This window comes from Amblyomma mixtum, chromosome 5, assembly GCF_055824585.1.
Source record: "Amblyomma mixtum isolate Tamu chromosome 5, ASM5582458v1, whole genome shotgun sequence".
Taxonomy (NCBI): domain Eukaryota; kingdom Metazoa; phylum Arthropoda; class Arachnida; order Ixodida; family Ixodidae; genus Amblyomma; species Amblyomma mixtum.
The window spans coordinates 175,359,632-175,372,796 of NC_143016.1; the positions used below are offsets into that span (position 1 = coordinate 175,359,632).

The 13,165-nt window shown below is 46.5% G+C and overlaps 1 protein-coding gene across 3 annotated transcripts in view; it reads left to right on the top strand.

The window, feature by feature from the left end:
• Window positions 1-13,165, top strand: part of Duox (dual oxidase) — a 183,534-nt gene that overhangs the window by 125,589 nt on the left and 44,780 nt on the right. For all 3 annotated transcript variants that reach the window (XM_089546380.1, XM_089546381.1, XM_089546382.1), the window contains exon 11: window positions 6,109-6,281. In XM_089546380.1, the coding sequence (XP_089402506.1) occupies window positions 6,109-6,281 (173 nt within the window). The remainder of the gene's footprint in view (window positions 1-6,108; window positions 6,282-13,165) is intronic.

The following is a 13,165-nucleotide window of genomic DNA, read 5'->3' on the forward strand; positions in this document are numbered from 1 at the left end:
CTTGAGGTGCGCAAAATGTCAGCGAAATGACATAAACAAAATCAGCAGAAAAAGCTTCAAACATCAAAAAGATTCTTTTAAAAAATACAAGCAAAAGAAATATGTAAAAAAACAATAATCAATCATTCATTGTTTATTATTCAGAAATAACGGGAGCCCTTGACTGGAGCACTTTGAGATGGTAAAAAAATATCAGAGAAATGCAGTGCAAATACAATACATACAGATACATTACAATACAACTAATAAACAAAAGAAATACATGATGGAAGTCAGATAAGAATAATGAGAAGGAATAATAATAATTATATTGATTCCGGTCATAATATACAAAAATGGTCAGAAAAAAATCTACTTGATTGGCTGAGTTCTCACCATCTTTGAGGAAAGGCATGACCAAGGAACACATTTGCACACTCTATACATCAGCTAAACACCTGTAGCGTAAACTAAAAAAAAACGTACAACAAAGAACGATGCGCTATAGATAGCTTCCGTGGTGATGCTTATGATCAAGAGTGGCTGCAATAAAATCACACTTTGAATGATAAAACGCCACAATTTAAATCAATGAGCCTATTTAAAAGCAATGGGAGTAGATAGTTGAGCATTTGGCGGCTGTATAATTTGTCCGTGCTGCTGGTAATGTCCAGGGTGGCTTGTGACGTTGTGGGTATGTATTCTAGAAGGAGAACCATGGAAGCTGAATCTATAGATGGTGTCAGTGATTCAGGGGCCGGATTCTCCAACGCACATAACGATGGCCCCGCCGCGGTGGCTCAGTGGTTACGGCGTTTGGCTGCTGACCCGAAAGACGCGGGTTCGATCCCAGCCGCGGCGGCTGAATTTCGACGGAGGCAAAATTCTAGAGGCCCGTGTGCTGTGCGTTGTCAGTGCACGTTAAAGAACCCCGGGTGGTCGAAATTTCCGGAGCCCTTCACTACGGCGTCCCTCATAGCCTGAGTTGTTTTGGGACGTTAAACCCCAATAAACCAAACCAAACCAAGCACATAACGATGTAGCGGAATCGACGGGCGCCATTAGTGTAGCCACTCCGAGATTTCGTGACTGTCGACCCGAGCCCACTCGAGTACCCTGTGAGGGGTTTTCAAGGTTTCGTCCTCAGTTTCCGGGCACACGCTGTCTTCTGCTTCGGTGCCTACACATTTCGAGACAAGATAGAGATCTCTGTTTTCCTTAAAGGGACACTGAGGCGAAATTGAAGTTGGCCTGTATCGACAGAATACAAGCTCCTGATTACAAAAACGCCACTCATACTGACAACAACACTCTTGTAACGTAGAAAAGAGCAAGAACCAAAATACAGGTATCGCCGCCACAGGCCAAAATCGCAAGTACAAGCGTGATGACGTCATAGGACAAACCAATGTTGCTAGAACCCATGGTTCTAGCAACACTAGAATACGAGAAGCCACGAATCACTGAAGCGCAGCCAATGCATGCGCAAGTATCCTTGACGTCGCCAGATGTCGCCACGTACCCGGCAGCTACGCGCGCGCCTGCAGCATCGGGACCAATCAGTGCCTGCTCACCGTGGGCTCCTGGTATTTCGCTAACGGTAACAAGGTACACAGTATGCTAAAGGTGTCTATTTGCGAGAACTTCGTTGACGACTTCGAGAACGGGATCCGTCGTAACGCTGGCAAAACTCCAGTGCAAACGCAAACGAAGCGACGGTAGCGACGGCCGCAATAGCCGATAGATGCCTTCAACGAGCGGCCGGCGGTAGCTTTCTTTTCGCCTGCTGCTAGGCCGCACTGCTGGGCGTCAGAAATCACGGAGTCTGCGTTACGTCATGTGCACGTCATGTTTCACGTCACTTACTCCTGTGTAGTCATAAGAGAATCCCAAGTTTGAATGAGAGCGGTGGGAAAAACTTTTTCAACTTCGAATCCAAATTTCTTATAATAAATGCATCTTTCGCTGCCGGCCAAGTGGCAACAAAGTCATGAAATGCCGAACTATCGGATTTTGCTTTAAAAAGAAATATTAATAGGGCTCTCCTCACTGTCCCTTTAAAGCCACCGCCTGGGCCGCGTTCATAGAAAGATCGCCAACGCACTCGCAGAGTGGACAAAAGGTGACATACCACTGCGGCACGATTCTAACTTACATAGACAATCAAATGGGACGCATGCACTTTGCGCCCTCCTCCGCGTCCACCGTGGCTAGCGGCCGCCACACCTGCTGTCGCCGCTGCTTCCACTGCACCACAAGCCACTGATTATTGGGCTGTGTTTGCGGTTCAATCATGCAGCACAAATCGGAGCTCCCTTTGAGCCGTCCTTTTCCTTTTGAGCGTCGGGTATGGCTACTTCTTGATGGCTCAGGAGCAGCTTGTTCTACGAAATTCTAGCTTGCCTTGTTCCTGTTTAAATTTATGAATTCATGTCAGATTCATCAGAGATTAACGTATTTGCTAAATGTAAGGGAACGAAGAAGCGGCGCTCTTGGCAGCTCTGGAACCATTTGTAATGAGTATTCTTTTATCGAATCGGTGTTGTTTATCAATCGTCAGGTTTTATTTATGGTATCACATTTTCATTTAAAAAAAGCACATAGTCATCAATATCAATATTTTTCAGTTGTATTCTTGGAGGTATGTAGTCCGTAACGAAGACCTATATCGAGAGCTCTATGCTGTAATAGATGTTTTTCTCACTTTCAGTTCTTCCCTGCTTTTGTCATTTGTCATCTTTTCTTTCAATAGCGAGAACGCTATAAATTATGAGCTCGGGACTGAGAGAAATAAGTTTTACAACGCAACGCTTGATCGAATGAAATTGCCTCAAATCTTGTGGTACGCATGGCGAATAATTCCCAATCAATACTTTTTCGAAAATCTTGCCACCAATATACCTGTTTATTTAGCTGCGTAACTCAAAATGTCACTTTTCTCCCCTTTAACCATCGACTTGCGCATAAACAAATTAACACCGAGTAGTAAAAATGTCTTTAGACATCGTACAGACTGTCCTTATAGACTCCTGTCTATAAAGTCTATAGACTTTCTATAGACAAATCCTATAGACCAGTCTATAGGCAATATAAATCCCATAGACAATATAAAGGTTTGAGTGTCCGCTGCGCACGCTAGTTCTATTGGGGCAAAACACGTCGTCCTTCGTCTGTTTGATTTTAAATGTGTGGAAAGAGGTGGTCGTCAAGACGTCGTGACTGAAGGCAACAGCCAACTGTTGGCATCCGTCTTGTAAGTCGTAACGAGCTCCCTCATTCACCTACCCAATTGTCTGCTGAACAGTACATCGAGGGCCTCGAACATGGCAGTGTTGATGCCGTAGGTAGCGTAAGAGGGTTCTCGCACAGCTTCTGCCCTCACCGTTCGGCCACGTTCCTACGTGGAACACGCGGCAATGCAGGGCGTACTGCGCCCACCCATATGAATGAGGGTGGCGCTGGTGAACACTCTCAAGGTTCGGTTGCACTACACATCAATTCCCCCGAAAGCAGAATATTGGGCAGCCGTCACTGTAGCTCAGTTGGTAGGGCACCGGATGCGAAATTCGGAATTCATGGTTTCGGATCACACCGGGTCCGAATCCATGGATTTTTCTTCTACTTTCATTAATCTCTCATTGATAAAAACAAATAAAAAATACTGTTTTTTCTCCTACTTTCCTCCCAATGGTAAAAAAAAATTAAAAAAAGATTTCCCCTATGTTCTACGGTTTCGGTTACTGTTGCCTTCCGTCGTGTATGGTTTTAAAGTGCGCAATGTAAGTGTGCAGTGGAAATAAAAAATGCACGTACTCTTTAGCACAGAAGCTTTCCGAGCGCTCCGTGTGTGTCGTTTCCTTTCTTTGTCCCACCAACTAGCCCAGAACGAAGTTTTGTTAAAGCTTTCCGAAGTGTGCGTAGCATGCTTCGGTGGTGGGAATTTCATTTCGGTCGCATGTAAAGCGCTCATCGTGGTCAGTCCGAGCGATTTGGTGGCTGCGCTTATGTATGGCGTTGTTGAGAAACGAATCTGTGAAAACAATGACGGGGAAAAATCCGCAGGACGTGTACAACTGAGGTGAATGTATTAGCGAAGCTTAGCGCGATTGATGAAGTCTGTACGTTCTAACTTTGTTATTGCCGCTTGCCTAAATGTCGTGCTAGCTGTCGTCATTATAGTTACAAAATTAACATAGCCGGAAATTTCATAGGTTGGTGCCGCACAAAACAATTACGCAGAAGCTTCTGCGTTCTTGACGCTACTTTGTTGATGAAAAAACATGGGCGTATTTTTCTGAGTTACCCAACCTCATTTAAGAAGGGCTACGAATCCATGTCGGTGCGAATCTCTAACGTAATTTAGAGCTCACAGAAGGCGGAAATCTAACGGCGCACACAGCACGAGCGCTGATTTTCTACTGAGGTTCATTATTGCGAGATACCTGTGTGGGCACAAAAATAACCGCCTTAGCTTACATACCGTATGAATGCCCAGGGGGCAAACCCCCGAAGTACTTGCAGCTCCCAAACCCCAAACAGTGGGAGGCCGCGTTGTTCAGCTTCGTCCCAGGGAGACAACTTCGGGTAGTTAGAAGAGCCATAGAGGTCGCCGAGCGCCGAGGGCTCATGTCCACCTTACGAGGTATTACTATAATATCATCATCAGCAGCAGCAGCAGCCTGACTACGGCCACTGCCGGGAAAAGGCCTCTCCCATGTCTCTCCAATTAACCCTGTCCTTTGCCAGTTGCGGCCACCGTATCCCCGCAAACTCTTCATCCGCCCCCCTAACTTTCTTCCGCCTGCTGCTACGCTTGCCTTCTCTGACCAGCGGTTATCTTGCCTTCGCATTACATTCCCTGCCCAAGCCTATTTCTTCATCTTGATATCAACTAGGATGCCACTAACCTGCGTTTGTTCCCTCACCCACTTCGCCCGCTTCCGATCTCTTAAAGTTACTCCTACCATTTTTCTTTCCATAGCTCGCTGCGTTGTCCTTAACTTAAGCTGAACCCTCTTTGTTAGCCTCCACAATTCTGCCCCATAGGTGAGTACCGGTAGGATGCAGCTGTTGTATATTTTTCTCTTGAGGGATATTGGTAAAGTGCCACTCATGATCTGAGAGAACCTGCCATATGCGCTCCACCCCATTCTTATTCGTCTGGTTATTTCCCTCGCATGATCCGGATCAGCGGTCACTACCTGCCTAGTAGACATATGCTCTTACTATTTCCAGCACCTCGCTGCCATTTGCGAACTGCTGTTCCCTTGCTAGCCTGATGAACATTGCTTTGGTTTTCTGCATGTTAATTTTCAGCCCCATCGTTCTGCGCTGCCTGTCGAATTCATTGATCATACTTTGCAGTTCATATCCTGAGTGACTTAGCGAAGCAATGTCGTCAGCGAATCTCAGATTACTTAGGTATTGTCCGTGAACTCTAATCCACAACTGTTCCCAATTCAGGCCTCGGAATACCTCCTGTAAACAGGCCGTGAATAGCTATGGCGAGATCGTGTCTCCCTGCCTCACAATCTTTGTTATTGGAATTTCATATTGCTGACTTTATGGAGGACTATGGTCGCTGTGCAATCGTTATAAATATCTTCCAGTATTTTCACATACCACTATACTACACCCTGGTTCCGCAATGCCTGCATGACAGCTGAGGTTTTCACTGAGTCAAATGCTTTCTCGTAATCATAGAATGCTATGTATAGGGGCTGGTTATATTCTGCGCATTTCTCTATCACCTGATTGATAGTGTAAATATGGTCTCTTGTCGAATGTCATCAAAAGACTATTAGGGTCAACGAAATAAAGTTTCACCACTACCTCCACCGTCACCTACCTTCTGCACAGAAAGTAGTGAAGAGGGAGCAAGCTGTCCTCTAGCCCACTCCTTTTTACACAATGGAGTCCGCTAGAGGTCAGCTTACTCACTTTTTACTCCCGTATAGTCGTATTCCTGTTTAGAGCGTATCAGCCTTCGTTCTACTGCACATGCACCAGCAAAGAACCTAGCATATCGGTGCCCACAAGGCGCGCTCCGTCCACCAGGGAAGCGGGTCATCGCGAGGAAGCAGCGAACGGCCAGCGCCTCGCATGACCCTTCTCTTGCCTCTGTCGCAGACAAGCTGTTCGGTCCCGTGGAGTTCACGCGTCGCGACCTCGCGGCGCTGGACATCATGCGGGGCCGGGACAACGGGCTACCCGACTACAACACGGTGCGACGCCACCTGGGCCTGCCGCCGGTCACCACGTGGACGCAGATCAACGAGAAGCTGGCCAGCACAAACCCCGAGGCGAGTAACGCTGTTCGCCTTTTCAAAAGTTTTAGACAGTCTATAGAGTGTCTATAGACTTTTGTATATGAAGTCCATAGACTGTCTATAGGTAAATCCTAGAGAACAGTCTATAGGCAATACAAATGTCATAGACAGTCTATAGCCAGTCTATAAATTTATGGCCATACACTTTTAGTAGACTTTAGTTTATAAACAGTCTATAGACTATGAATTGACAAAAAGCAATATCTATAGGAAGTCAATAGAGTCAATAAGAAGTCTATAGACTGTCTATAGACTATTTTTATAAGGGCGTGCTCTACGCGCGTTGCTGACACCTCCGGCGGCTGTACGGCTGAACAGTGAAGTGCTCGGGTTTATCACGCACGATACAGTCAGCAAGATTGCGAACAGCCCTCGTTTCTCAATTCCTCAAAGTATTAAGCATTTCATAACCGCATTTCTAACATATTTATTAATGCAAATCAAAGCGCCGACTACCATAGATGCAGGAAGTAGGCTTAAGCATTTCTCTTTAGAAAAACTAGATGGGTAGACGACAACCTAAAATTTCTACGTTTCTACTGATATGAAGCCTGGTGGTAAAATGACTTTAAACTTTACAAATGTGTATTCGTATGTCTCTGACTGCGTAGCCAGACTTACATCGTTTTTGTAGGGTTAATTGCTATCGCATTTTTTTTATTCACCCGATTTATTGTCGTATTTATCTTAATAAATCTAATATTTTTCAATATTTCTGAAATGCGTGCGTCGCTAAAGGTTAATTACAATAAGCTCCAAATTTGCAATGTGACTGTATGTCGCAGAACAAGATCTATAAGGCGCTGCCGGGTCGTTCAGCCTCGCTCCAGAACTAACCAAATGCGGAACCAAGTTCAAATGTTTCCCAAGGGCAGAAGCGGAGAAAATTCTTAGAAATATAATCGGCACTCGATTAAACGGCCCGCGCTGCGCAACAATAAACCACTCGAGGCATTCTTTCTTTATGTGAATGTATGTCCGCTTCACCACTGACACACGCCAACATAAGTCGATCGTTTCAAGCAGACGTCTTTCGTTGCCAGAAACACGGCCCAAACCTTCGATCACTGCGTTTTCTACAATGATGCCCTAGTTGACCCCGCTAATCGCACAGCCCCGCGACCTACCCGCAATCGAATGAAGTTGAGAATATGAACGATGAGTGCCGCTGACGCTCAATAAATCACAGCAGCTGTTATGTGAACATTTCGTTGTCGGGGGAGAGTTGCAATCTCGGTCAGTTGCTACATAGTCTTGAACACATAAACCAGTCAAAAGACGAAGGACAGAAAAGAGACGAAGGACACACAGTGACTAGACTAACTACTGTGACTATGTCAGTCCACAGTACGTGCACTGTGACTTTGTTAGTCCGCAGTCCCTATCTTTACGGGACTATTTATTTTACCGTCGGTCGACCATCTTTCTTGTTTAGGATTAGGTGTTGCGCTGATATCCGAGAGAGGGTGAAGAAATCGTGACTATTTTCCTCATCTCCGCCTGATTCCTAGGCGGCCCAGATCGTGTCTCCTTCTGCTTGGTGTCCACTTTCTTACCCTCATACATCGGTTACCTGCACGATCCCCTCGTCACAGGTCCCGCCCAAGTCCTACTGGTTTTCTTGTTTTATTCTAGGAAAATATTGAAGGGAATCTCTTCTTTAGTCGCCGTTGGTCAGTAATTGTCTCTGAATGCTCTACGTATCACCTTCCTGTCCACTGAACTCTGCAGTACGCTAAAGTTCATTTTGCCTTTCTTTGTGAAGGTTTCAGTCCCCTAGATGATGACCACCAGGACGCAGGTCTTGTGTATTTTTCTTTTGACTGATGTTGGTAATTTTATTTGGTATTGGTAATTTCGTAATGATATTGGTAATTTCCTATTGATATTGATAATAGTGGTAATTTTCGGCTAACCATCATGTTCGTTTGTAGGCGAGAACATGCACTATTGGCTCTTTCGTAGCCTGCACAACTTGCTTATGTTCACATGCGGACCAGATCGGTTTGGTTCATTCCGTGTTTCGCCCTCTTGAAGCGGGCGCACGTGCACTCTTAACATGACTTTACACTGGCCGATGCCTCGGGTTCGATATCTGCGCCAGGAATTATCTTTTTTTCTTTCCAACAGCTGGAAAGCGTTCATTTCTGTCTTAATTTACATTGCAATGAAAACATTATCCACTTGGTACATGGTCCTGTCCTGTCCTGATTGTATATGTGCTACACTGTTGTGTGAATGTGTTTTTCTGCCCTCCCTGCCTGGACCCAAATGAGGGTCTGCAGTATTGTGAAAATAAAATAAAAATAAAAAAGATACATTGTGTTCGAACAAACGAAGAAGATGTATTTCTAGCTGTTCCAAAAAAGATGGCGTCTTATTTGAACACCGAAAACTAGAGCCTCGAGGAATCCAGCAGACTTCGTGAAGAGGGCTGGCCACGCCACGAACACCAGGAAGAAAGACGAGTCTTGCTGTTGACCTAGCGAGACGCCTTAAATTGTCCCTGTCTTCGGTGGTGATAATAATATAAAAAAGCCTTAGGTGGAGAGGCCGTGGGGATAACTACAGACCAGGAAAAGGAGCAGCGATGGTGCCGAGAGCTATGGCGTGCCGCAATAACCACGGCGCCGCCGAAATCCACTTGCAGGCGACTCTGATTGTCGCGACAATAGCAGTCAAGGCCTGGAGGTAGTCGGCCAAAAAGAGAAACAGGCGGCGCTCTCGGCTCCATAACCACAAGCCAGATGCAGCTGAAAGTCAGCCGCATATGCGGTAATCACGAGAGTATGTTGTTGAGATGAATGCAGGCTCTTTTGCCCGTGTTTCTCCTTTACGGTCGTGCCCGCCGCTGCAGGTGCAGACTGAACGCCGATCGATGAGCACTTGGGTTCAAATAAAAAACAACAGCGACAACAAAACGGCGTATAGGTTCAGCTAACCAGCTCGTGTTCTAATGCCCATCCATCTTTCATGCTAACTGTAATGGTCCGCAGACAATTATTGCTCCCGCGGGACATTTATGCCGGACAAGGCGCCTTGTTCGTCTCTGATCGGGCGCCTCGTAGCGGCGTGATCGATGCGGTCGCCGATTCGCCAGTGGTGCGAGTATCAGGGGGTGTGCAGGTAGCGTGTGGCCCGCCGCAGAAGCTCTGAGGGGTCATTGCCAGAGCGATTAGCTAATAAACTCTGCTGTCTCTCTCTGGCAGCCCCGCTGTTAACCGGCGGCCCGCGGGACTCCACCCAACTCATTTGTGCCACTTAGCGACAGCCCGAGGCTGTCGCGCCGACGTGTCCGCGATACATCAAGCTGCATAAGATATCGAGGCAGTAAAACTGTCTCTTGAAGGATCGCCGCTGGATCTGCGGCCTTGTCGAGCCCTGCCTCTCGCGGTTTTGCGAGTGGGGTTTTTCCCGGAGTCTTCGAACTGCATCTGCCATCACAAGTTTCCCCTGGCGGCCGGCTCGTTACCGCTGCCATTGTCCTGCTACCTAAAAGATCCTTCTCTCTTTTTTTTTTTTGCGTATTTAGCTTACCTCGCGAAGCAACCAGCACTCGGTGCCTTTTCTTTTGATGGCTGTTAAATTTTCTTTCCGTACCGAAATATGTGCCTATAAAAAACGTTCTCCTGCCACGTCATCAGGCTGTCAAAACAGGTAAGGGAGTAAGTTATTACGTGCGGTAATATTCTCTTATGCTTTGTACCACAGGCACGCACATACACGGTAAAAAAAAGAAAATGTAATTTTTGAGCTTACTAACGCGAAGAGGCGACGAGAAGCTCGGCATGATCTTGTCGCTCATGGACAGTTCATGAATCAACTTAGAGACAAGGAAGAAACCGCCCTCACGAACGATGGAACTGTTGCGATGACCGGTGCAATACAAGTGTGTCGGCGGTTACACCGTTCGCATATTCCGAAGACCTTGACGGTGCGAGCTAGCAATGCGTAATACGTTTTGGCTAAGTCCGTCTGGAATTACGCTTGGGAGAATAATATAATTTTTTCCTTCACCGACAGGTGTCCGAAATCGAACTCGGAGAACTCGTCCTCTGCAGTATAATTGCTTTAAATTTATTTTTTTTACCAGAACCACTAAAGAATGCAACGTGCTATCAAACGCCGTTGTTACATCACAATCATTTCGCAAATTTTTGCATAAGCTGCACAGTTTTCTATCTTTTAATTGATTTATATGCCAGTGTTTCATTTTGTATCAGGCGAACATTATTTACGTGGAATTTAGTGTTGGTTTCAATATTTGTTACTTTTTTCTCGTCGCGCCAATGAACACCCACTCCTGGTAAATAAATTAAATTGGTTTTTGAGGAAAGGAAATGGCGCAGTATCTGTCTCACATGTTTCGGCAGACAACTGAACCGCGCCGTAAGGGAAGGGAGGAAGGTGGGAGTGAAAGAAGAAAGAGAGAAAGAGGTGCCGTAGTGGAGGTCTCCGTAATAATTTCGAACCCCTGGGGATCTTTAACGTGCACTGACATCGCACAGCACACGGGCGCCTCTTGCGTTTCACCTCCATCGAAACGCGGCCGCCACGGTCGGGCTCGAACCCGGGTACTCCGGCTCGGTGGACGAGCGCGTTACCACTGAGCCACCGCGGCGGGCAGTACGAATGAATGAAATTAGGCCTGAGAACCTTTATCTTAAAGGGTCGAAAAAATCAACGTTTTGGATATTATTTCCTTGTGTTGTCGGTAGCTGGGCCGATACCAATCATCTTTGACACACAGTCACCTTGCCACATTAACGGTCGTTCTATACGAGGTGGTACACTTAGGTTCGTTATACTCGAGGCCAAAGCATTAAGGCCGTTGCATGAGAGGTACTGACACTAAAGTTCGTTATAACACAAAGTTCGTAACACATGCTAGTTCGTTATATTCGCGGTCAACGCGCGAGAGGTCGTTATGTTCGTGGTGGCATTTATCCGAGATAGTACACAAAGTTTGTTCGTAGGTCGGTGGTCAGGCTGCCACCTGCCACTGGCTACTGACAGGCGGTGGCCGTCATTTCCGCTTGAAATGACCCCTTGAATGCTAACGCATTACTAAGGCTCTGTTTTGACGCATTCCAGACAGCTGACATCCTTCATACGTAATCCATTGTTTTAGAAAAATCTGACATGATGGTTCAGTCAGTCCAATAGGAGAACGTATCACTACAGTGCTCCTTAATAAGATCTGTTAGGAAATCATTTTCTAGTCTCATTTCTGTCAATAGGTAAATATTTTGGCAGATATTATATTAAAGGTTCCAATGTAGTCCTATGGTTTTAAAAGACGGAAGAATTTTTGTGTTCTTTGTTCTTCTAAAAGACGAAAGCGCGCCTATAATGTCAATGTATTCGTAGCCTAAGAAAGTAACGATGAAAAGTAAAGTTGTGTGCACTAATGCGCTCGCTTATTTTTTTAGTTGAAGTCGTTGCATGCTGCCTCCACTCCCTGCTCTACCTTCTCCGGTGGCTTAGTGGCTGCTGTGCCCGGCTGCCGTGCGCGACAAGCACGTTTTAACCCGGCCGCAGTGGCCGTATTTCAATGATGGCAAAATCCTTTCGCAGCGCCGCGGTAAGATTGCAGCAGTGTGAGTACAACTCTCGATGCGCTCGGTGGCGGGCGCTCTATCCACTCACCCTTAATTGCAGAGCACTTTCTGTACGGTCGTTGTGTATGAATTCCGAAAATCAATACTTCGTAACGGACGATTCGGTGGAGCCACCGCTCACTCTCACTCGGCGGCAACTAGGGGCTCCCGTATATTTTTCCGGATAGAACGTGCACACCGGAAGGGCTCCAACACTTAGTTGTGGTGCTTAAAGGTACGCTGAAGAGAAATTCAAGTTGGCTTGAATCCATAGAATACCGGCTCCTAAGCACAAAAACGCCACTTTCTCTGAAAACAAAGCTCTTGTATGGTAGAAAAGAACACGAACTAAAATGCAGGTATCTCCGCCACCGGCCAATCTCGAAAGTACAAGCGTGATGATGAAATAGGATAAGAGACACCACAGATCTCAGAGGCTGACAAATGTGCATGAAGACGACAAAAGAGAGGAGGTGAACACCGCTTGTAGTTGAATCTTCAAAGTTTCACGTGATACGTCAAGTTACGTGTCCGATCAATATTGAAGTATACAAGTTTTGTTTTTAAGCTACCAGTACACTGTTATCACACGATGAAGACGGAAAAAAAAGACCACCTGAATGTTTGAAGTCAAAGAAAACGTGCAGTTGGCGCGCAACAGGCGGCCAGCTGATTTTCGGTATGTTTTAGGGTGCTTCGCGGCTATGCGCTCTGCGCGCCTGCATGGTTCCTTTATGCGCCTCGATTTACAAGGGCGTAGCAGCAGAGGTCCTCCAAGTGCCTCTCGAAGTGCTCCCCTGACGAAGTTCTTGCAACGACACGCAACTGCGACAAGGAAATAGGGCTGTGCATAGCCAATGTTCAACGCGCCTCCACGTTAGCAATCGCACCGCTCGGAGTGTTCGCGTCGTGAACGTAATAAGACGGTGAACTGCATAACCAGCCCTACGAGGACTATTATTACAGAATTTAAATATGCCCGCGCGTACCAGGCGTTATACATCAGTCGTGACAGTGGCTCGGAAAGACAGAGGCGCTTCCAACTCCTCGGCGCTAGGGCTTTCTTGCCAAACCCGCGCCTGAGCCCTCAAAAAAAAAAAAAAAAAGCATCGCACGCTGTGTAGGGCTGAAGTCGCTGAATGCAGGCCGCGGTTCTTTCCGAGAACTTCGCTGTCGGAATCAGGAACGAGATCCATAGTAACGTCGGTGCAAACGTAAACGAAGCGACGACGGCTGATAGAGGCCTTCAACGTCTGG